The 21390-nt window shown below is 54.8% G+C and overlaps 1 protein-coding gene across 1 annotated transcript in view; it reads right to left on the bottom strand.

The window, feature by feature from the left end:
* LOC144676169 (epithelial sodium channel subunit alpha-like) overlaps positions 1 to 18490 on the bottom strand; it is a 25780-nt gene extending 7290 nt beyond the window's left edge. Inside the window, 13 exon segments of the mRNA XM_078536665.1 lie at positions 516 to 591; positions 4218 to 4528; positions 5059 to 5134; positions 6025 to 6077; positions 6661 to 6718; positions 7826 to 7904; positions 9209 to 9326; positions 10085 to 10183; positions 11312 to 11475; positions 12372 to 12475; positions 16691 to 16881; positions 17196 to 17499; positions 18165 to 18490. Coding sequence (XP_078392791.1) covers positions 516 to 591; positions 4218 to 4528; positions 5059 to 5134; positions 6025 to 6077; positions 6661 to 6718; positions 7826 to 7904; positions 9209 to 9326; positions 10085 to 10183; positions 11312 to 11475; positions 12372 to 12475; positions 16691 to 16881; positions 17196 to 17499; positions 18165 to 18484 — 1953 coding nt within the window. The 5' untranslated portion in view covers positions 18485 to 18490.
* Positions 18491 to 21390: the final 2900 nt, after the last annotated feature.

Consider the following 21390-nt stretch of genomic DNA (forward strand, 5'->3'; position numbering starts at 1 on the left):
CAGAAGAGAGGGAGGGGGAGGGGGGGGTGTGCCCTTCGTTACTCGGGACTCCTTCCCCTCCCGCTCCCGAACTCCCTACCCTGCCTCGCAGCGAGCCGACCCCCTGTCTCCCCGTCCAACTCCACGCGAGGTGGGAGCTGGAAGGAGGGGTGGGGGGTGCCAATCAGCCCCTCCGGGGAGGGGGGGTGGGTGCTGCGAAGCCAGCCTGGGCTGACCCACGCCGTCAGTCGCCCTCTGTTCCCTCGCCCGTCCCTGACGCGCTTGCTCCTCCTATGAGCTGAAGCTCAGCCGCAGTTTCGTGGAGGGACCTCCTCAGCCTGAGGAGGAGGAGGAGGGGCCCGGAGTTGGCTTCATTTCCCCCATCGCTGGCCGGCACTGAGGCCAAGTGTTTATCTTCCACCTGCTCCCTGCGCCGATGTTCCCCCCCCCTCCCCCTGCTCTGGCAAGCCTGCCAGCCCACACGCCCAGTGGAGACAGGATGGGGCGATCTTCCAAATATTGAGAAAGGGGCTTACGGGGAGAGCCGGGTTCTCGCTCACGGTTTTGTAGTTCAGCTCACGGAAGGAGAGGTTCAGTTTGGCAATTTCTTTCCTGGCAGCGTGGGAGAACGGAGAGACGGGGGTTAACAAAGTGTGGAGGGGGTGGGGATGGGCAGAGTATGAGACAGTGAGAGGGAGGTAGACAGAGGCAGAAAGACAGAAAACACAGATGGAGAGAGAGAAAATGAGACACAGAAAGAGGGAGATAGAGAGAAAGAGGGACAGGGAGAGAAAGACAAAGAAAGAGAGACAGAGACAAAAACAGGGGCAGGGAAAGAGAGGGAGACAGACTGACAGACAGAGAGATAGAAAGCGAGAGAGAGGGAGAGAGACAGAGAGAGATAGAATGAGAGAGAGAGACAGAGAGAAATAGAAAGAGAGTGACAGAGAGAGAAAGATAGACGGAAAGAGAGAGAGAGAGACAGAAAGAGAGAGAGACAGAGAAAGAGAGACAGAAAGAGAGAGATAGACAGAGACAGAGTGCGCGAGACAAAGAGTGCGCGAGACAGAGAGAGAGATAGACAGACAGAAAAAGAGAGAGAGAGACAGACAGAAAGACAGACAGAGACAGAGTGAGAGACAGAGAGATATAGAATGAGAGAGAGACAGATAGAATGAGAGAGAGAGACAGAGAGTTAGAAAGTGAGAGACAGAGAGAGATAGGAAGAGCGTGACAAAAAGAGAGAAACAGAGACAAAGAGAGAGAAAGCGAGACAGAGACAGCGAGACAGAGACAGCGAGACAGAGACAGAGAGAGACAGAGAGATAGAATGAGAGAGAGAGACAGAGAGATAGAAAGTGAGAGACAGAGAGAGATAGGAAGAGCGTGACAAAGAGAGAGAAACAGAGACAAAGAGAGAGAGAGAGGGACAGAGAGAAAGCGAGACAGAGACAGCGAGACAGAGACAGAGACAGAGAGAGACAGAGATAGAGATAGAGATAGAGAGATAGACAGAGCCAGGGAGAGAGAGAGATCAAGACAGAGAGGCAGACAGAGAGGCAGACAGAGAGAGAGACAGAGAGAGAGAGAATGAGAGAGAGAGACAGAGAGATAGAACGTGAGAGACAGAGAGAGATAGGAAGAGGGTGATAAAGAGAGAGAAACGGAGACACAGAGAGAGAGAAAGCGAGACAGAGATTCGAACTGCCCGGGTGTGTGTGGGGTGGGGGGGAGGGGGGGGGGGTTTCGGATGATTTCAGGGCTCCCTTGAACCCCGAGCTCGCACCGGCCAAGCAGCTGGGCCGCAAGCGGTGTCTGGCTATTCGACTGCAGTGTGCATCACCAAGAATCCCGCGGGTGGCTATTTCCGGGGGTTTGGACGCAGGGGCTGCCCTCACACCTTCCTGGAACCAGCTCTCCCACACCACCACCCTCTCCCTTCACCTTCTCCCACCACCCGCACACCCCACACACACACACCGCCCTCCCCCTCAGTGCACAGGAAGAGTCCAGTCCCGTTTTCCCCAAACAGCCATCCAGCCCTCCCCATGACCCAGAGGTCCCGACAAATAAAACAGGACTTGCAGTGTTCAGACCACCAACTTTATTCATGACAGCAACTTGGGGAAAGAGTCAGGAGGGATTGATATCAACATAAACTGCTCCGGGCTCTCTCTCTCTCTCTGTCTCTCTCTCTGTCTCTCTCTCTGTCTCTCTCTCTGTCTCTCTCTCTGTCTCTCTCTCTCCAACACTCTCTCTCTCACTCGGACTCTCTGTCTGTCTCTGTCTCTCTCTCTCTGTCTCTCTCTCCATCACACTCTCCATCACACTCTCCATCACACTCTCCATCACACTCTCCATCACACTCTCCATCACATTCTCCATCACACTCTCCATCACACTCTCCATCACACTCTCCATCACACTCTCCATCACACTCTCTCTCTCTCTCTCTCTCTCTCTCGGTCTCTCTGTCTCTCTCTCTTCATCACTCTCTCTCTCTCCCTCTGTCTCTGTCTCCCTCTGTCTCTGTCTCTCTCTGTCTCTGTCTCGCTCTGTCTCTGTCTCGCTCTGTCTCTGTCTCTCTCTGTCTCTGTCTCTCTCTGTCTCTGTCTCGCTCTGTCTCTGTCTCTTTCTCTCACTCTCTCTATCTGTCTCTCTCTCTCCATAACTCTCTCTCTCTGTCTCTCCCTCACTCTCTCCATCACACTCTCCATCACTCTCCATCACACTCTCCATCACACTCTCCATCACACTCTCTCTCTCTCTCTCTCGGTCTCTCTGTCTCTCTCTCTCCATCAAGCTCTCTCTCTGTCTCTGTCTCTCTCTGTCTCTGTCTCGCTCTGTCTCGCTCTGCCTCTCGTTCTGTCTCTCGCTCTGTCTCTCGCTCTGTCTCTCGCTCTGTCTCTCGCTCTGTCTCTCGCTCTCTCTCAGTCTCTCCATCACTCTCTCTCTCTCGGTCTCTCTGTCTGTTTCTGTCTCTCTCTCTGTCTCTCTCTCTCTCTCTGTCTCTCTCTCTCTCTCTGTCTCTCTCCATCACTCTCTCTCTCTCTCGGTCTCTCTGTCTCTCTCTCTCACCATCACTCTCTCTCTGTCTCTCTCTCTCTCCATCACTCTCTCTCTGTCTCTCTCTCTGTCTCTCACTCTCTCTCTGTCTCTGTCTCTCTCTCTGTCTGTCTCTCTCTCTCTCTGTCTCTCTCTCTCTCTGTCTCTCTCTCTCTGTGTGTCTCTCTCTCTGTCTCACTCTGTCTCACTCTGTCTCTGTCTCACTCTGTCTCTCTCTCTGTCTCGCTCTGTCTCTCGCTCTGTCTCTCTCTGCCTCTCTCTCTCTCTCTCTGTCTCTCTCTCTCTGTCTCTCTCTCTCTCTCTGTCTCTCTCTCTCTGTCTCTCTCTCTCTCTGTCTCTCTCTCTCTCTGTCTCTCTCTCTGTCTCTCTGTCTGTCTCTTTGTCTTTCTCTCTCTCTCTATCTCTCTCTCTGTCTCGCTCTGTCTCTCTCTCTCTCCCTCTCTCTCTCTGTCTCCCTCACTCTCTCACTCTGTCTCTCTCCCTCTCTCTCACTCTCTCGCTCACCCTCTCTCTCTCACTCTCTTGCTCTGTCTCTCTCTCTCTCTCCCCCACTCCCTCTCTCTGTCACTCGCTTTGTCTCTCCCTCTCTCTCTCTGTCTCTCTCTCTCTCTCTGTTTCTCTCTCTCTGTTTCTCTCTCTCTCTCTCTGTCTCTCTTTCTGTCTCTTTCTCTGTCTCTCTCTCTCTCTCTCTGTCTCTCTCTCTCTCTTTCTAACTCTCTCTCTCTAACTCTCTCTCTCTCTCTGTCCCTCTCTCTGTCTGTCTCTTTGTCTCTCTGTCTCTCTCTCTCTCTCTCTCTCTCTGTCTCTGTCTCTCTCTCTCCTTCTCTGCAGACAAATTTCTCTCCAATTAACTCCCTTCATGTCCTTGTAGGGGGGGACAGTTTGAGGAGGGGGGGAGGGGGTGAGGAGTCCCACAGTTTGGGGGGGGGAGGGGGTGAGGAGTCGCACAGTTTGGGGGGGGGAGGGGGTGAGGAGTCCCACAGTTTGGAGGGGGGGGGAGGGGGTGAGGAGTCCCACAGTTTGGGGGGCGGGGAGGGGGAGGTGAAGCTAAGATTTGGAGGGGCCGGATCGGGGACCCCTAGAGGTAGGTGCCCGTCCCTCCCTCTGGGCCCTCGGGACCCGGGCTGCCCCCCTGGTGGTGCCCCCCCCTCCCCCGGGCCAGCGAGTCGTACGTGGGGGGCAGCGCCGGGTCAGCCAGGGCGTCGAAGGCCCCCAAGTGGGCGCCGGGGTCCCGCCGGGCGTGGGGGCAGACGGGCGGCCGGCAGCGAAGGTGGTGGGGCGGATCCGGCAATGGGGATTGGGGTGGGGGTGGGGGAGGGGGGCCGGACCCCCCCAGGAGGCGCCGGCGCAGGGTGGCCAGCGCCAGGGCGGCACTCAGCACCCCCAGGTCGAGGACCAGCTCCAGGATCTCCGCCACCGACAGCACCGAGGACCCGAACCACAAGCTCCACTGGCTGCCGAGGTTCGACAGCACCAGCACCACCTGGGGAGGCAACCAGAAGAGAGGGAGGGGGAGAGGGGTGTGCCCTCCGTTACTCGGAACTCCTTCCCCTCCCGCGCCCGACCTCCCTCCCCCGTCTCGCGGTAAGCCCTCCGTCTCTCCCCGTCCAACTCCACGCGAGGTGGGAGCTGGAAGGAGGCGTGGGCGGTGGGTGCCTTTCAGCCCCTCCGGGGGGAGGGGTGCTGCTAAGCCAGCCCGGGCTGACCCACGCCGTCGGTCGCCCTCCGTTCCCTCGCCGATCCCAGACGCACTCGCTCCTCACATGAGCTGAAGCTCAGCCGCAGTTTCGCAGAGCAACCTCCTCAGCCTGAGGAGGAGGAGGGGCCCCGGGGCTGGGTTCATTTCCCCCATCCCCGGCTGGCACCGATGCCAAGTGTTTATCTTCCACATGAACTCCCCCACCCACTACTCCCATGCCTGCCCCCAATACCCCCCCTCCCCACTCTGGCTAGCCCACGAGCCCAGTGGAGACAAGACGGGGCGATCTTGCAAATATTGAGAAAGGGGCTTACGGGGAGAGCAGGGTTCTCGCTTATGGTCTTGTAGTTCAGCTCACGGAAGAAGAGGTTCAGTTTGGCGACTTCTTTCCTAGCAGCGTGGGAGAATGGAGAGACGGGGGTTAACACACGTGCGGGGGGGCGGGAAGGGGCAGAGTATGAGACAGTGAGACAGAGGCAGAAAGACAGAAAACACAGATGGAGAGAGACAGAATGAGACACAGAAAGAGGGAGACAGAGAGAGAAAGACAAAGAACGAGAGAGAGACAGAGACAAAAACAGGGGCAGGGAAAGAGAGGGAGGCAGACTGACAGACGGAGAGATAGAAAGCGAGAGAGAGGGAGAGAGACAGAGAGAGATAGAATCAGAGAGAAATAGAAAGAGAGTGACAGAGAGAGAGAGAAAGATAGACGGAAAGAGAGAGAGACAAAGAGAGAGAGACAGAGAAAGAGAGATAGATTGACAGTGAGAGAGAGAGACAGAGAGTGCGGGAGACAGAGAGCGAGACAGAGAGAGAGACAGAGACAGATACAGAGAGACAGAAAAAGAGAGAGAGACAGATAAAGAGAGAGGCAGATAGAGAGAGACAGACAGAGACAGAGTGAGAGACAGAGAGAGATAGAATGAGAGAGAGAGACAGAGAGATAGAAAGTGAGAGACAGAGGGAGATAGGAAGAGAGTGACAAAGAGAGAGAAACACAGACACAGAGAGAGAGAGACAGAGAGAAAGCGAGACAGAGACAGCGAGACAGAGACAGAGAGAGAGAGACAGAGATAGAGAGAGAGAGACAGAGCCAGGGAGAGAAAGAGAGGGCAAGACAGAGGGACAGAAAGAGAGAGAGAAAGAAAGAGAGTGACAGAGAGAGACAGACAGAGAGAGAGAGAGAGACAGAGACAGAGAGACAGAGACAGAGAGAGAGACAAAGACAGAAACAGAGACAGGGAGAGAGAGATGGAGATTCCCACCGAACAGTTTCCCACCTGTTTGAGCTGCTGAACTGTTTTTCACTATGGAGTACCGGATAGATCCAGCTCTGAGAGTGAAATAGATCAAGAAAAAACATCATTAACCTGGAGATGGAGACGGATGGAGAGAGGGATTGGGGAAGGAAGAGACTGTGAGTGTGAGAGAGTGAGTATGAGTGTGTGCGTATTTGTGAGTGTGTGTGTGTGAGAGTGTGAGAGTGTGTGTGTGAAAGTGTGTGTGTGTGTGAGAGAGCGTGTGTGTGTGTATGAGAGAGTCTGTGTGTTTGTATGTCTGTGTGTGAGAGTGTGTGTCTGAGACTGTGTCAGTGTGTGAGTGGGTGTCTGAGAGAGTCTGTGTGTGTGTATGTCTGTGTGTGAGAGTGTGTGTCTGAGAGAGTGTGTGTGTGTGTGTCTGTGTGTGAGAGTGTGTGTATGAGAGAGTCTGTGTGTGTGTATGTCTGTGTGTGAGTGTGTGTGTCTGACACTGTGTGTGTGAGAGTGTGTGTCTGAGAGAGTCTGTGTGTGTGTGTGTCTGTGTAGGAGAGCGTGTATGGTTGAGAGAATGTGTGTGTGTTTGTTTGTGTGTGTGTGTCTGAGACTGTGTGTGTGTGTTTGTGAGCAGAATGGATTGGGCTTCATTTTCACACTCACCTCTGAATTCTTTGATGGCCAATTTGCATATCCTGCAGTCATCTGATATTCTGTTTGCCTGGAACAGTAGCAGTGATCTTAATACAACTCCCTCATTACTGACCCTCCGACAATGCGGCGCTCCCTCAGCACTGACCCTCCGACAGTGCGGCGCTCCCTCAGCACTGACCCTCCGACAGTGCGGCGCTCCCTCAGCACTGACCCTCCGACAGTGCGGCGCTCCCTCGGCACTGACCCTCCGACAGTGCGGCGCTCCCTCAGCACTGACCCTCCGACAGTGCGGCGCTCCCTCAGCACTGACCCTCCGACAGTGCGGCGCTCCCTCAGCACTGACCCTCCGACAGTGCGGCGCTCCCTCGGCACTGACCCTCCGACAGTGCGGCGCTCCCTCGGCACTGACCCTCCGACAGTGCGGCGCTCCCTCGGCACTGACCCTCCGACAGTGCGGCGCTCCCTCGGCACTGACCCTCCGACAGTGCGGCGCTCCCTCGGCACTGACCCTCCGACAGTGCGGCGCTCCCTCGGCACTGACCTTCCGACAGTGCGGCGCTCCCTCAGCACTGGCCCTCCGACAGTGCGGCGCTCCCTCAGCACTGACCCTCCGACAGTGCGGCGCTCTCTCAGCACTGACCCTCCGACAGTGCGGCGCTCTCTCAGCACTGACCCTCCGACAGTGCGGCTCTCCCTCTGCACTGACCCTCCGACAGTGCGGCGCTCCCTCAGCAATTACCCTCCGACAGTGAGGCGCTCCCTCAGTACTGACCCTTCAACAGTGCGGCGCTCCCTCAGCACTGACCCTCCGACAGTGCAGCGCTCCCTCAGTACTGACCCTCCGACAGTGCGGCGCTCCCTCAGTACTGACCCTCCGAGAGTGTGGATCTCCCTCAGTACTGACCCTCCGACAGTGCGGCGCTCCCTCAGCACTGACCCTCCGACAGTGCGGCGCTCCCTCAGCACTGACCCTCCGGCAGTGCGGCGCTCCCTCAGCACTGACCCTCCGACAGTGCGGCGCTCCCTCGGCACTGACCCTCCGACAGTGCGGCGCTCCCTCAGCACTGACCCTCCGACAGTGCGGCTCTCCCTCAGTACTGACCCTCCGACAGTGCGGTGCTCCCTCGCTAGTTGGAAGGAGACCGCACTGAGGGCGAATGCAGTTTGTACTCACTGGCACGGTTTCTGACATGTTCTGAAACAGCCCAGGACGTCTGCGGGGAATTCTTTGGATAACCGATAGTAGCAATGTCCTGGAGGTGGAGGAGTGGGAATGGAGGGAAGGGGGCAACTCGGAATATTATTCAGATTAACACAACCGAGAATCTGCAGCCAGAAGCCACATCAGCCTCAGCAATAGGCTGGTGAACCTCCGGCCTACTCACCTGAGCCTTAGCTACAGGCCCCAGAGCCTGCGGCCTACTCAACTCTGCCTTAGCTACAGGCCCCAAAGCCTGCGGCCTACTCAACTCAGCCTTAGCTACAGGCCCCAAAACCTGCGGCCTACTCAACTCAACCTTAGCTACAGGCCCCAAAACCTGCGGCCTACTCAACTCAGCCTTAGCTACAGGCCCCAGAGCCTGTGACCTACTCATAGCCTTAGCTACAGGCCCCAGAGCCTGCGACCTACTCAACTCTGCCTTAGCTACAGGCCCCAGGACCTGTTGCCTATTCAAATCAGCCTTAGCTACAGGCCCCAGAGCCTGGAGCCTACTCATCTCTGCCTTAGCTACAGGCCCTAGAGCCTGCGGCCTACTCAACTCAGCCTTAGCTACTGGCCCCAAAGCCTGCGGCCTACTCAACTCAACCTTAGCTACAGGCCCCAAAACCTGCGGCCTACTTGAATCAGCCTTCATTACAGGCCCCAGAGCCTGCAGCCTACTCAACTCAGCCTTAGCTACAGGCCCCAGAGCCTGCAGCCTACTCATCTCAGCCTTAGCTACAGGTCCCAGAGCCTGCGGCCTACTCATCTCAGCCTTAGCTACAGGCCCCAGAGCCTGCGGCCTACTCATCTCTGCCTTAGCTAAAGGCCCCAGAGTCTGTTGCCTATTCAAATCAGCCTTAGCTACAGTTCACAGACCTGCGGCCTACTTGAATCAGCCTTCATTACAGGCCCCAGAGCCTGTGGCCTACTCATAGCCTTAGCTACAGGCCCCAGGGCCTGCAGCCTAAATATCTCTGCCTTAGCTACAGGCCCCAGAGTCTGCAGCCTACTCATCTCAGGTTTAGCTACGGGTCCCAGAGCATGCGGCCTACTCAAATCAGCTTTAGTTACAGGCCCCAGAGCACGTGGCATACTCAAATCAGCCTTAGCTACAGGCCCCAGAGCCTGTGGCCTACTCAAAGCAGCTTAAGCCACAGGTCCTAGAACCTGTAGCCTACTCATAGCCTTAGCTACAGGCCCCAGAGCCTGCTTCCAACTCAACTCAGCCTTAGTTACAGGCCCTAGAGCCTGCGGTCTGCTCAAATCAGCCTTGGCTACAGGCCCCAGAGCCTGTGGCCTACTCAACTCAGCCTTAGCAACAGGCCCCAGAGCCAGTGTCAGTCCGCGACTTACCCCAGGCGGTGTGCTTGTTGTAGTTGCAGTACTCAGCCCCAGGGGGTCGTGGGTAGAAGTAGTAGGCACAGCCGCAGCGAGAGACCATGGTGATCTGGAAGCAGGATCGAACACAGGCCTAAAGAGAAGGGAGAGAGCCAGAGAGAGAAAAGAGTCAGAACTGGGGTGGAGGGGTAGAGGAAGCAGCCCGGGTTAACGCAAGCCGAGAGGCCTCAACACCAGCCCCGAGAGCCTGAGGCCTACCTATGTCAGCCTGAACAACAGGCCAAGGGCTTGGGGCCTAAATGTCAACCCTTGCAACAGGTCGAGAGCCTAAGACCTAGATACGTCAGCCTGTGCAACAGGCCTGAGACCCTAAGGCCTACAGATATTAAGCAACCGACCACAAGCCTGAGGCCTACAAGCGCATGCTTGAGCAAAGGCCCAAGAGCCTGAGGCCTCCAGGTGGCAACCTTAACAACAGGCCAGAGAGCCCGATGCCTACAATCATCAACCCTAGCAACAGGTCAAGAGCCTGAGGCCTATGATCATCAACTTGAGCAACAGGCCTGAGAACCTAAGGCCTATGTACGTCAACCACAGCAACAGGCCAAGGGCCTCAGGCCTACAGTCATCAACCCTAACAACAGGCCAAGGGCCTCAGGCCTACAGTCATGAACCCTAACAACAGGCCAAGGGCCTCAGGCCTACAAGCATCAAAGTGAGCAACAGGCCTGAGAACCTGAGGAGTCCACACATCAGCCTCAGTAACAGGCCAGAGAGCCTGCAGCCCACAAGGATCGACAATGAAGGTGAGCTCCCTGCTGTTGCAGGCCGGCCCTGTCTTTGAGGGTCACTCCCCCTGCTGGCACCAAGCCTCCTCCAGCCCCGCATTACCTGCTGGGTGTAGTCGGACTTGTGGAGGTTTGGCACCCCAATCTCGCTCCCGTCCTGCGTGCAGTCGCTGTAGTCACCTCCCAGGCGAATCACCTCCTCCTGCAGCAGAACACAGGATGGGCAGAGGCTGGGGTGACTAATCACACCGGGAGGATAGACTGGCGTCAAGAGCAGTGAAAGGGAGAGAGAGACAGACGGGAAGAGAGAGAGACAGAGAGAGAGAGACAGAGAGAGAGTGAGAGAGACAGAGAGAGAGAGACAGAGAGAAGGAGTGAGGAAGAGAGAAAGACAGAGGGAGAGAGAGAGACAGAGAGAGAGAGAGAGAGAGACAGAGAGAGAGAGACAGAGAGAGTCAGAGAGAGAGAGACAGAGGGAGAGAGACAGAGAGAGGGAGTGAGGAAGAGAGAAAGACAGAGGGAGAGAGAGAGACAGACAGGGAGAGAGAGAGAGACAGAGAGAGAGAGAGACAGAGAGAGAGAGAGAGACAGAGAGAGTCAGAGAGAGAGAGAGACAGACAGAGAGAGAGACAGAGGGAGGGAGAGAAAGAGAGAGAGACAGAGAGAGGGAATGAGGAAGAGAGAAAGACAGAGGGAGAGAGACAGAGAGAGAGAGAGACAGAGTCAGAGAGAGAGACAGAGAGAGAGAGAGAGAGACAGAGAGAGAGAGACAGAAGGAGTCAGAGAGAGAGAGAGACAGAGAGAGCAAGGGAGACAGGGAGAGGGAGAGACACAGAGTGAGAGGTAGAGAGACAGAGATAGAGGCAGAGAGAGAAGGGGGAGAGGCAGATAGGGAGAGGCAGAAAGGGACAGAAAGAGGGAGAGAGACAAAGAGAAACAGAGACAGAGATTAAGAGAGACAGAGAGAGAGGGAGAGAGACAGAAAGAGAGAGAGAGAGAGGGGGGAGAGTGTCAGAAAGAGAGAGAGGGGGAGAGAGACAGAAAGAGAGAGGCAGAGAGAGAGACAGAAAGAGAGAGACAGAGAGAAGGAGACAGGAAGAGAAGGAGAGGGAGAGGAACAGAAAGAGAGAGAGAAAGAGGAGAGAGTCAAAAAGAGAGAGAGAGGGGAGAGCGAGAAAGAGATACACAGAAAGAGAGAGAGAGGAGAGATTCAAAGAGAGAGAGAGAGAGACAGAGAGAGAGGGGAGAGATTCAAACAGACAGAGAGAACGGACAGTGTGAGAGAGAGGGAGAGTGGTCCCTCCCTCTTTCTCAGGTCTCTGTTACTGACCTTCCTCATGCTAATGGATGTTTCCACACCCGGTCGAATATCGAAGCCTCCGTCCTCCATGAATGGGGCTTTATTCGGCTCATGAACCATCACCCGAGCACCAGCATCAGTGGAGAGCAGGGGGATATAATCATTCTGCTGGGTCTTCACCAGCAGACACAGGCCTGGAGAAGAGATCACAGGCAAGACTGGCAGTGTAGAGGGAGCTTTACTCTGTATCTAATCCCGTGCTGTATCTGCCCTGTGAGTGTTTGATGGGGACAGTGTAGAGGGAGCTTTACTCTGTATCTAACCCCGTGCTGTACCTGTCCTGGGAGTGTTTGATGGGGATGGTGTAGAGGGAGCTTTACTCTGTATCTAACCCCGTGCTGTCCCTGTCCTGGGAGTGTTTGATGGGGACGGTGTAGAGGGAGCTTTACTCTGTATCTAACCCCGTGCTGTACCTGTCCTGGGACTGTTTGATGGGGACGGTGTAGAGGGAGTTTACTCTGTATCTAACTCCGTGCTGTGCCTGTCCTGGGTGTGTTTGATGGGGAGAGTGTAGAGGGAGCTTTACTCTGTATCTAACCTCGTTCTGTACCTGTCCTGGGAGTGTTTGATGGGGACGGTGTAGGGGGAGCTTTACTCTGTATCTAACCCCGTGCTGTACCTGTCCTGGGAATGTTTGATGGGGACGGTGTAGAGGGAGCTTTACTCTGTATCTAACCCCGTGCTGTACCTGTCCTGGGAGTGTTTGATGGGGACAGTGTAGAGGGAGCTTTACTCTGTATCTAACCCCGTGCTGTACCTGTCCTGGGAGTGTTTGATGGGGACAGTGTGGAGGGAGCTTTACTCTGTATCTAACCCCGTGCTGTACCTGTCCTGGGAGTGTTTGATGGGGACAGTGTAGAGGCAGAATTACTCTGTTTCTAACCCCGTGCTGTACCTGTCCTGGGAGTGTTTGATGGGGACGGTGTAGAGGGAGCTTTACTCTGTATCTAACCCCGTGCTGTACTTGTCCTGGGAGTGTCTGATGGGGACGGTGTAGAGGGAGCTTTACTCTTGATTTTGTCTCTCTTACCATTATCTTTCCCAGCTTTTGAAGTCTGCCACTGGTAGCTGCTGTTAATGCCATTAAACGTGTAACAGTTGCCATAGATTGGATGATTAAATGTTGTATAGTTACTGAAATTAGAGAGAGTGAGTGAGATACAAAGAGGAATCAGACCCACTTTCCTTCCTTCTCCCCCTCTCTCTCTCCCTCTCTCTCTGTCTCTCTCTCTCCGTCTCTCTCTCTCTCCGTCTCTCTCTCTCTCCGTCTCTCTCTCCGTCTCTCTCTCTCTCCGTCTCTCTCTCTCTCCGTCTCTCTCTCTCTCCGTGTCTCTCTCTCTCTGTCTCTCTCTCTCTGTCTCTGTCTCTCGTCTCTCTGTCTCTGTCTCTCGTCTCTCTGTCTCTCGTCTCTCTTTCTGTCTCTCTCTGTCTCTCTTTCTGTCTCTCTCTGTCTCTGTCTCTCTCTCTCGTCTCTCTTTCTGTCTCTCTCTCTGTCTCTCTGTCTCTCTCTGTCTCTCTCTCTCCCCCATCTCTCTCTCTGTCTCTCCCTCTGTCCCCCTCTCTCTCTCTCTCTGTCTCTCTCAGTCTCTCATCTCTCTCTGTCTGCCTCTCTTGTTCTAAGAATTTGGGTGTAGTTAAGTTGGTCGTGTTAAGTTATTCATTGTCGCAGATGGTTCATTAGTTACTGCTTTAACCTATTTACGTAGCACTCTGTTTCTCCACGCTTGCTTCTACACACGTCTCTGTCCAACCCGACACTGACCCCTGTCGGGTCATGTGTTCCCTTCCATAATCGTGTTGGCGCTACTGCACTCAGTCCCACGTTGACCCTTTATATTCCACACCCTTACACTACACCTCCCCCTAAGTCTTTACTCCTCGTTTTTACAAGCTGTGTCAGTTTACCCCGCGGAGTTACACCATTGGTGCTCCCCCATCTGCCCCCATCATGTCCGCTGAGTTCATAGGCTGAGGGGGTCTCGAGGCCACAGCACCCCTTCAGATCGTGGTCCACTCTGCTGTCGAGGGGTTAGGCCGGGGGTGGGGGGAGAGACTGCTTGTCTCTGACAGGGCAGGGAAACTTTCATTGAATCGGAGGCTGTTCTGACATCTGGCCGCCTTTTTTCTTTCCATGACATTGAGTCGCTCTCCGTCGAACCCCCCGCTTGTAGTGGCAGAAGAGGGGGTTGGGGGGTGCTGATTGAACCCCATTAATTAGGGGCCGGGTGGACTCTGGGGCTCGCCCCCTCTAAGGTGCCACTTTCCCTTCTTCCTCCCTGCCTTCACTCTTCCCGCCAGGGTGGGCAGGGGGGTTGGTGCAGGGGGACCGGGAGGCGACTTGGTCACGAGGTCACCTTTGCTTGTTTGGCCGCTGGGGCCATCAAGGGGTGCCCGGTCCCGGCTCGGCGCGGGCGGCACTGTCGCTGCCGGCTGGGCAGTCGCGGCGTCTGCTCCGTGGCCTCGGTGGGCCCAACCCGCACGGCGGTGGGTGGGCGGGGGAGGGGCGTAAAACCGCGTGAGGAGACGTCCCGTTGCGCGGTATTTCGCTCGGCGGTCGTACGGGGATGAAGCGGGCGATCGGGCGCATTGACGGCGCAGTTCGTGGGGCCCGTCGACCCCTGACGCTTGGAGGGGAGCGGGCGAAGTGTCCGGGCGCCATCTACATTTTTCTCTTGGAGCTACCTTGTGATTTCTTTTGTTGCTTGGAGGCCGACATGCTCCCTGGGGGCTCAGCGGGAGCGCTCGCCCATGGCTCCGGGATCATGCCTGGGACCGGAAATCGGACCCCTTCGGGCCCGTTCGAGTGGCGAGTCCGCCCCTCGTCGCCAGAGGCCCCTCGGCCCGCGCCTGACAACCTGGGCGCCCTTTTCCGAGGCCTCAGATCCTCCTCCGCATGAAGCCCGTCTGGGAGCGCGCCCTCCGCCGCACCCACAATTATTCTACCCCTGACTAGCTCGGGTTTCAGCTCCGCCCTAATCGCCGTCTCCTGCGGCTCGTCGTTGAAGGGGGTCGACCAGTTCCCCTGGCTGCCGGACGGCGTTCCTTGCATTTAGCCCTTCTAGTTACTGCTGAGGTTAAAAGGAGCTTCGAATGATTTTAAAGCATTTTTTGCAGGGTATGTGCCACTTCCCTGTCGAGCTGTTATATCGTCGGCTGCAGGGCCCACCGAATATAGCAATGTGGTGACCTGTTCATCTTCTGTCCTGCTATCGGTCCAGACTTGAAGCAATCATGTATCCAAGGGGTCAATTTCTCCGAAAGTCCCCAATTTGCTTGTTGATCTGGGCCTCAGATGAGTCCAAATGGACTTGGGAGGGCAGATTTCTGATCCCTCATTAATATTTTCAGCTCGTGGAACCGTTCTGGAAATCCAAGATGGCGCCGCCGTACACACCTTCCCAAAGGGTTTTCCTGTGCTAGCCGGACTTGCGCTGTCCAGGAATTGTAAATTTGTTGCTCAACCCCCTCCCTCTCGGTATTGAAGCCACACTTCCACGCGATTGGGTGGATTCTCCCGCTGCAGCGAGGATTCCAAGTTCTGCCTTCAGCTTCCAAGCCTTTCTTTGGAGCATTTCTCTGGCAATTTCCACCTGCCCCTCTCTGCTTCTTGAGCTCTTCTTGATTTATTTTATTTTCCTTCAGGCTTCCAGGATTTTTGTTTTCCCTTAGGTGGGGGGGTGGTCTCGGCGAGGTTCTGAGTTGTCTGAATCGCTGCCACCATGTTGCATGGAGCTGGGTGACGTTGGGCGGGTTCGTTAAGGAATTCAGAGTCTTGGATGATTCAAGGGTCAGTATTTATGGATGACGAGAAACTGCACACAGAGGTACAGTATAGGTCCAGGCTGTGAGCTGTCTCCATGCTTGCTTCTACACACGTCTCGGTCTAACCCGGCACTGAGCCCCGGGTGCGAGTCATGTGTTCTCTTAGATCACTGTGTGGGCGGTACTGTGCACAGTCCCACATTAACCCTTTATGTGCCAGACACTTAACCTACATCTCCCTCTCTCTCTTTCTCTCTCTCTGTCTCTTTCTGTCTCTCTCTGTCTCTGTCTTGCTCTATCTCTGTCTCTGTTTCTCTGTCTGTCATGCAGCCTCTCTCCCTGTCTGTCTGTCTCCCTCCGTCTCTAACTCTGTCTCTGTCTCTCTGTCTCACTCTTTCTCTGTCACTGTCTCTCTATTGCTATCTCTCTATCTCTCTGTCTGTCTCTCTCTCTCTCTCCTTTGATCTCTGTCTGTCTGTCTCTCTCTCTCTGACTGTCTTTCCCTCCCTCTCCCTTTCTATCGCGCTCTCTGCCTCTCTCTCTGTCTCTCTCCCTGTCCATCTCACTCTGTCTCTCTGTCTGTCTCTCATTCTCACTCGCTCTCTCTCTGTTTCCCTCTCTCTCTTCCTGTCTCCCTCTCTCTCATTCTCTCACTCTCTCTGCCTCTTTGTATCTCATACTCTGTTTCTCCCTCATCCTCTCTTTTTCTGTCTTTTTCTATTTCTATCTATCGCTATCTCTTTATCTCTCTCTCACACACACTCTCTCTCTCTGCCTGTCTGTCTCTCTCTCTCTCTCGCTGATTGTCTTTCTCTCCCTCTCTCTTTCTATTGCTCTGTCTGTCTGTCTGTCTCTCCCTCTGTCTCTCTCCCTGTCTCCCTCACTCTCTCTCTCTGACTCTGTCTGTCTCTCATTCTCACTCTCTCTGTTTCCCACTCTCTCTCTATCTCTGTCTCTCTCACTCATTCTCTCTGTCTCTCTCTCTGTTTCTCTCTCATTCTCTCTCCGTCTCTGTCTCTCTCTCTGTCTCTCTCTCTCATTATTTCTATCTCTCTCTCGCTATCTCTCTCTGCTTCTCTCTCATTCTCTCTCCGTCTCTGTCTCTCTCTCTGTCTCTCTCTCTCATTATTTCTATCTCTCTCTCGCTATCTCTCTCTGCTTCTCTCTCATTCTCTCTCCGTCTCTGTCTCTCTCTGTGTCTCTCTCCCTCATTATTTCTATCTCTCTCTCTGTCTCTCTCTCATTCTCTCTCCATCTCTGTCTCTCTCTCTGTCTCTCTCTCATTATCTCTATCTCTCTCTCTATCTCTCTCTGTTTCTCTCTCTCTCTGTTTCTCTCTCATTCTCTCTCCGTCTCTGTCTCTCTCTGTGTCTCTCTCCCTCATTATTTCTATCTCTCTCTCTGTCTCTCTCTCTCTGTCTCTCTCTCTCTCTGTCTCTCTCTCTCTGTCTCACTCTCTCTCTCTCTGTCTCTCTCTCTCTCTCACTCCTCCTCTCTGACTCTCTCACCCTCACCCTCTCTTTCTCCCCCCCGCTCCCTCTCCCTCGCTAGTCCCCTCCCCCACCCCGACAGTGCCCCCTCGCTCACCTCTTCCCACACGACCAGCCGTTGAACTTGCAGTCAAAGATGAAGTCGGCGAAGTGAGCCTCGGCCAGGGGTCCCGGCACCCTGGGGACCCGGGCCATCACGTTGACGTAGTGGAAGGCGTACCACTCGCGCACCGCGTCCACCCCGGACGAGTGCCAGTTGTAGAAGCAGTCGCCTCCGGTCTCGTTACACTGGGGAGAGGGGGGGGAAGGGGAACAGGATCAGAGCGAACCCGAAATCAGACCACCCGTCCGACGGGGTCAGAATTCGAATCGTCCCGACGCGCAGCCACCTCCAGGGGGAGGTAGAAACGAGGGGCAGGCGCCGGCCCACCCAGTCGAATAGCCGGTGAAAATTTCAGCCAAGCTGGCGACGCTTCATACCAGCTCCTCTGACAGAACAGCACATCCCCACCCACCGGCTCCCAGCCCCCACCGATCTCCTCAAAACCAACCGGGGCACCCGCGCAGTCCGGCCCCCCTCACCCCCCCCCCCCGTGACTCACCAGCTCGAAGCCGATCTTCCAGGAGCTGTTCCTGCTCAGGGGCGGGTTGTGCAGCCAGGCCCCGCGGCTGCTGGCGTTGGTCGCCGGGGCGCGCCGGGGGCTGATCTCGAGCGCCGGGCCGCGCCGCCTGCCCAGGTCGATCAGCCGCAGCCCCAGCCGGGGCGGGAAGGCGTCCCGCCGCCGGGGGGAGGGGGCGGGGGGAGGGCCGGACCCCGGGGAGGGGCGCTTGTAGCCGTAGAGGGCGTAGAGGGCCTCCTCGGTCAACTGGTCCAGCTCATGCAGGTCGTTCCGAACAGCCTTGTATCTGGAATTAAAGGAAAACTCGGGTCAGAGAGGAGGGAGATTTACTCTGTATCTAACCCCGTGCTGTACCTGTCCTGGGAGTGTTTGATGGGGACAGTGTAGAGGGAGCTTTACTCTGTATCTAACCCCGTGCTGTACCTGTCCTGGGAGTGTTTGATGGGGACGGTGTAGAGGGAGCTTTACTCTGTATCTATCCCCGTGATGTACCTGTCCTGGGAGTGTTTGATGGGGACGGTGTAGAGGGAGCTTTACTCTGTATCTAATCCCGTGCTGTACCTGTCCTGGGAGTGTTTGATGGGGACGGTGTAGAGGGAGCTTTACTCTGTATCTAACCCCGTGCTGTACCTGTCCTGGGAGTGTTTGATGGGGACAGTGTAGAGGGAGCTTTACTCTGTATCTAACCCCGTGCTGTACCTGTCCTGGGAGTGTTTGATGGGGACAGTGTAGAGGGAGCTTTACTCTGTATCTAACCCTGTGCTGTACCTGTCCTGGGAGTGTTTGATGGGGACGGTGTAGAGGGAGCTTTACTCTGTATCTAACCCTGTGCTGTACCTGTCCTGGGAGTGTTTGATGGGGACGGTGTAGAGGGAGCTTTACTCTGTATCTAACCCCGTGCTGTACCTGTCCTGGGGGTGTTTGATGGGGACGGTGTAGAGGGAGAGTTACCTGTAGGGGTTGAGTGTACAGATGGTGACTGCCGGGAATTTCAGTGTCCTGGTGTCCACGCTCAGTTGGATGCTCACTGGGAACTGCCATTACTGCTGGAAGATGATTCCGAATTGCCAGTACATTACTCCCACGCTGAGGGCCAGCACCGCTGCCCAGAAGCTCGTCTTCATCCGATTGCGTTCGGAGCAGATGAGTCTCACAGCTCCGTGCACGGTCGTGTTGCTGCAGAAGAAGAGCAGGAGCTCCCGGTAGGTGCGAGGGAACTCAAACCAGCCCTCGCCACCCTCCTCCTCGCCTGCCTCCTGTTTGTCCGTCATTCCGGCAATCTGTAAAAGGGCAGAGAGGGAGAGAGAGTTAGACAGAGGGCGAGAGAGAGAGAGAGAGAGAGACACAGAGAGAGAGAGAGACAGAGGCAGAGACAGGGAGAGACAGAGAGAGAGACAGAGAGAGAGAGTTAGAGAGAGAGTTAGAGAGAGAGACAGAGAGAGAGACAGAGAGAGAGACAGAGAGAGAGACAGGGAGAGAGACAGGGAGAGAGACAGAGAGAGAGAGTTAGAGAGAGAGACAGGGAGAGAGACAGGGAGAGAGACAGGGAGAGAGAGAGAGAGAGAGTTAGAGAGAGAGACAGGGAGAGAGGCAGAGACAGGGAGAGACAGAGAGAGAGAGTGAGAGAGAGAGACAGAGAGAGAGAGAGAGACAGAGAGAGAGAGACAGGGAGAGAGAGTTAGAGAAAGAGAGAGGCAGAGAGGCAGAGACAGGGAGAGAGAGTTAGAGAGAGAGAGAGTTAGGGAGAGAGAGTTAGAGAGGGAGAGACAGAGAGAGGGAGAGACAGAGAGAGGGAGAGACAGAGAGAGGGAGAGACAGAGAGAGAGTCGGAGAGAGAGTCGGAGAGAGAGAGAGACACAGAGAGAGAGACAGGGAGAGACAGATGGACGGAGAGAGAGACAGAGAGAGAGAGTTAGAGAGAGACAGAGTGAGAGAGGGAGATAGAAAGAAACTGAGAGAGAGAGATTGAAAGTGACAGAGAGCGAGAGTTAGAGAGAGAGAGCGTCTGAGAGAGAAAGAGAGAGAGAGTGACAGAGAGAGAGAGAGACAGAGGCAGAGACAGAGAGAGAGAGGGAGGAAGACAGAGACAGAGAGAGAGAGAGACAGACAGAAAGAGAAACGGAGTGAGAGGGAGGGAGAAAGAGAGAGACAGAGCAGAAACAGAGCGAGAGAGAGATTTAAAGTAAGAGTGCAAGAGTTCAAGAGAGAGAGACGGAGAGAGAAACAGCGAGAGGGAGGGATATTCAAAGTGACAGTGAGTGAGAGAGAGAGAGAGAGAGGGAGTGACAGAGAGAGAGATAAAGAGAGAAATAGTGAGATAGAGAGACAGGCAAAGAGAAAGAGGGAGACAGAGAGCGAGAGAGAGAGAGTTAGAGAGAGAGAGACAGAGAGAGTGAGTTACAGAGAGTGAGTTAAGGAGAGAGTTAGAGAGAGAGACAGAGAGAGAGAGACAGGGAGAGAGTTAGAGAGAGAGACAGAGAGAGAGAGACAGGGAGAGAGACAGAGAGAGCGAGAGAGAGACAAAGGCAGAGACAGGGAGAGACAGAGAGAGAGAGAGAGAGACAGGAAGAGAGAGTTAGAGAGAGACAGAGAGAGACAGAGGCAGAGACAGGGAGAGACAGAGAGAGAGAGACAGACAGACAGACAGAGAGAGACATCGAGAGAGAGTTAGAGAGAGGGAGAGACAGAGAGAGAGTCGGAGAGAGAGAGAGAGAAAGAGAGAGGGACAGCGAGAGACGGAGAGACAGATGGACGGAGAGGGAGACAGAGAGAGAGATAGAAAGAAACAGTGAGAGAGAGAGATTGAAAGTGACAGAGAGTGAGAGTTAGAGAGAGAGAGCGTCTGAGAGAGAAAGAGAGAGAGAGTGACAGAGAGAGAGAGACAGAGGCAGAGACAGAGACAGAGGGAGAGGGAGACAGAGAGAGAGAGGGAGACAGACAGAAAGAGAGACAGAGTGAGAGGGAGGGAGAAAGAGAGAGACAGAAACAGAGCAAGAGAGAGATTGAAAGTAACAGAGAGCAAGAGAGTTCAAGAGAGAGAGACAGGAAGAGAGAAACAGCGAGAGGGAGGGATATTCAAAGTGACAGTGAGTGAGAGAGAGAGAGGGAGTGACAGAGAGAGAGATAGAGAGAGAAAGAGAGAAATAGTGAGATAGAGAGACAGGCAGAGAGAAAGGGAGACAGAGCGAGAGAGAGAGAGTTAGAGAGAGAGAGAGAGTGAGTTACAGAGAGTGAGTTAAAGAGAGAGTTAGAGAGAGAGACAGCAAGAGAGAGAGAGACAGGGAGAGAGAGAGTCAGAGAGGGAGGGACAGAGAGAGAGACAAACAGAGTGAGACAGGGAGAGAGAGAGTCAGAGAGTGAGGGACAGAGAGAAACAAACAGAGAGAGACAGGGAGAGAGAGAGAGACAGGGAGAGAGAGAGAGACAGGGAGAGAGAGAGTCAGAGAGACAGGGAGAGAGAGAGTCAGAGAGACAGGGAGAGAGAGAGACAGGGAGAGAGAGAGACAGGGAGAGAGAGAGAGACAGGGAGAGAGAGAGAGACAGGGAGAGAGAGAGTCAGAGAGGGAGGGACAGAGAGAGAGACAAAGAGAGAGAGACAGGGAGAGAGAGAGTCAGAGAGGGAGGGACAGAGAGAGAGACAAACAGAGAGAGACAGGGAGAGAGAGTCAGAGAGGGAGGGACAGAGAGAGACAGAGAGGGATAGAGATTTAGAAAGAGAAGGGTGAGAGAGAAAAACAGCAAAAGAGAGAGAGAGAGTGAAGGTGACAGGGAGAGATAGACAGAGCGAGAGAAACAAAGAGCGAAAGAGAGGGAGAGATAGGGAGAGAGAGACCGAGGGAGGGACAGGGAAAGAATCAGAGAGAGAGGGAGGAATAGACAGAGGCTTTCTCTCTCTCTCGGTCTGTCTCTGTCCCACTCTCTCTCTCGATCTCCCTCTCTTTATTCCTCTCTCTGTCTCTCGCTCTCTCTCTCCCTCTCTCTGTCCGTCTCTCTCCCATTCTCCCTCCCAGTCTCTCTCTCTCTCTGTCTCTGTCTCTGTCTCGTTCTCTCGTTGTCCGTCTCGCTCCCTGTCTCTCTCACTGTCTCTTTCTCTGTCTCTCTCTCACTGTCTCTATCTCTGTCTCTCTCTCTCTGTCTCTCTCTCTGTCTCTCTCTCTGTCTCTCTCTCTGTCTCTGT

The sequence above is a fragment of the Cetorhinus maximus genome, unplaced genomic scaffold (assembly GCF_964194155.1).
Source record: "Cetorhinus maximus unplaced genomic scaffold, sCetMax3.hap1.1 HAP1_SCAFFOLD_1398, whole genome shotgun sequence".
In the NCBI taxonomy this organism is placed as follows: domain Eukaryota; kingdom Metazoa; phylum Chordata; class Chondrichthyes; order Lamniformes; family Cetorhinidae; genus Cetorhinus; species Cetorhinus maximus.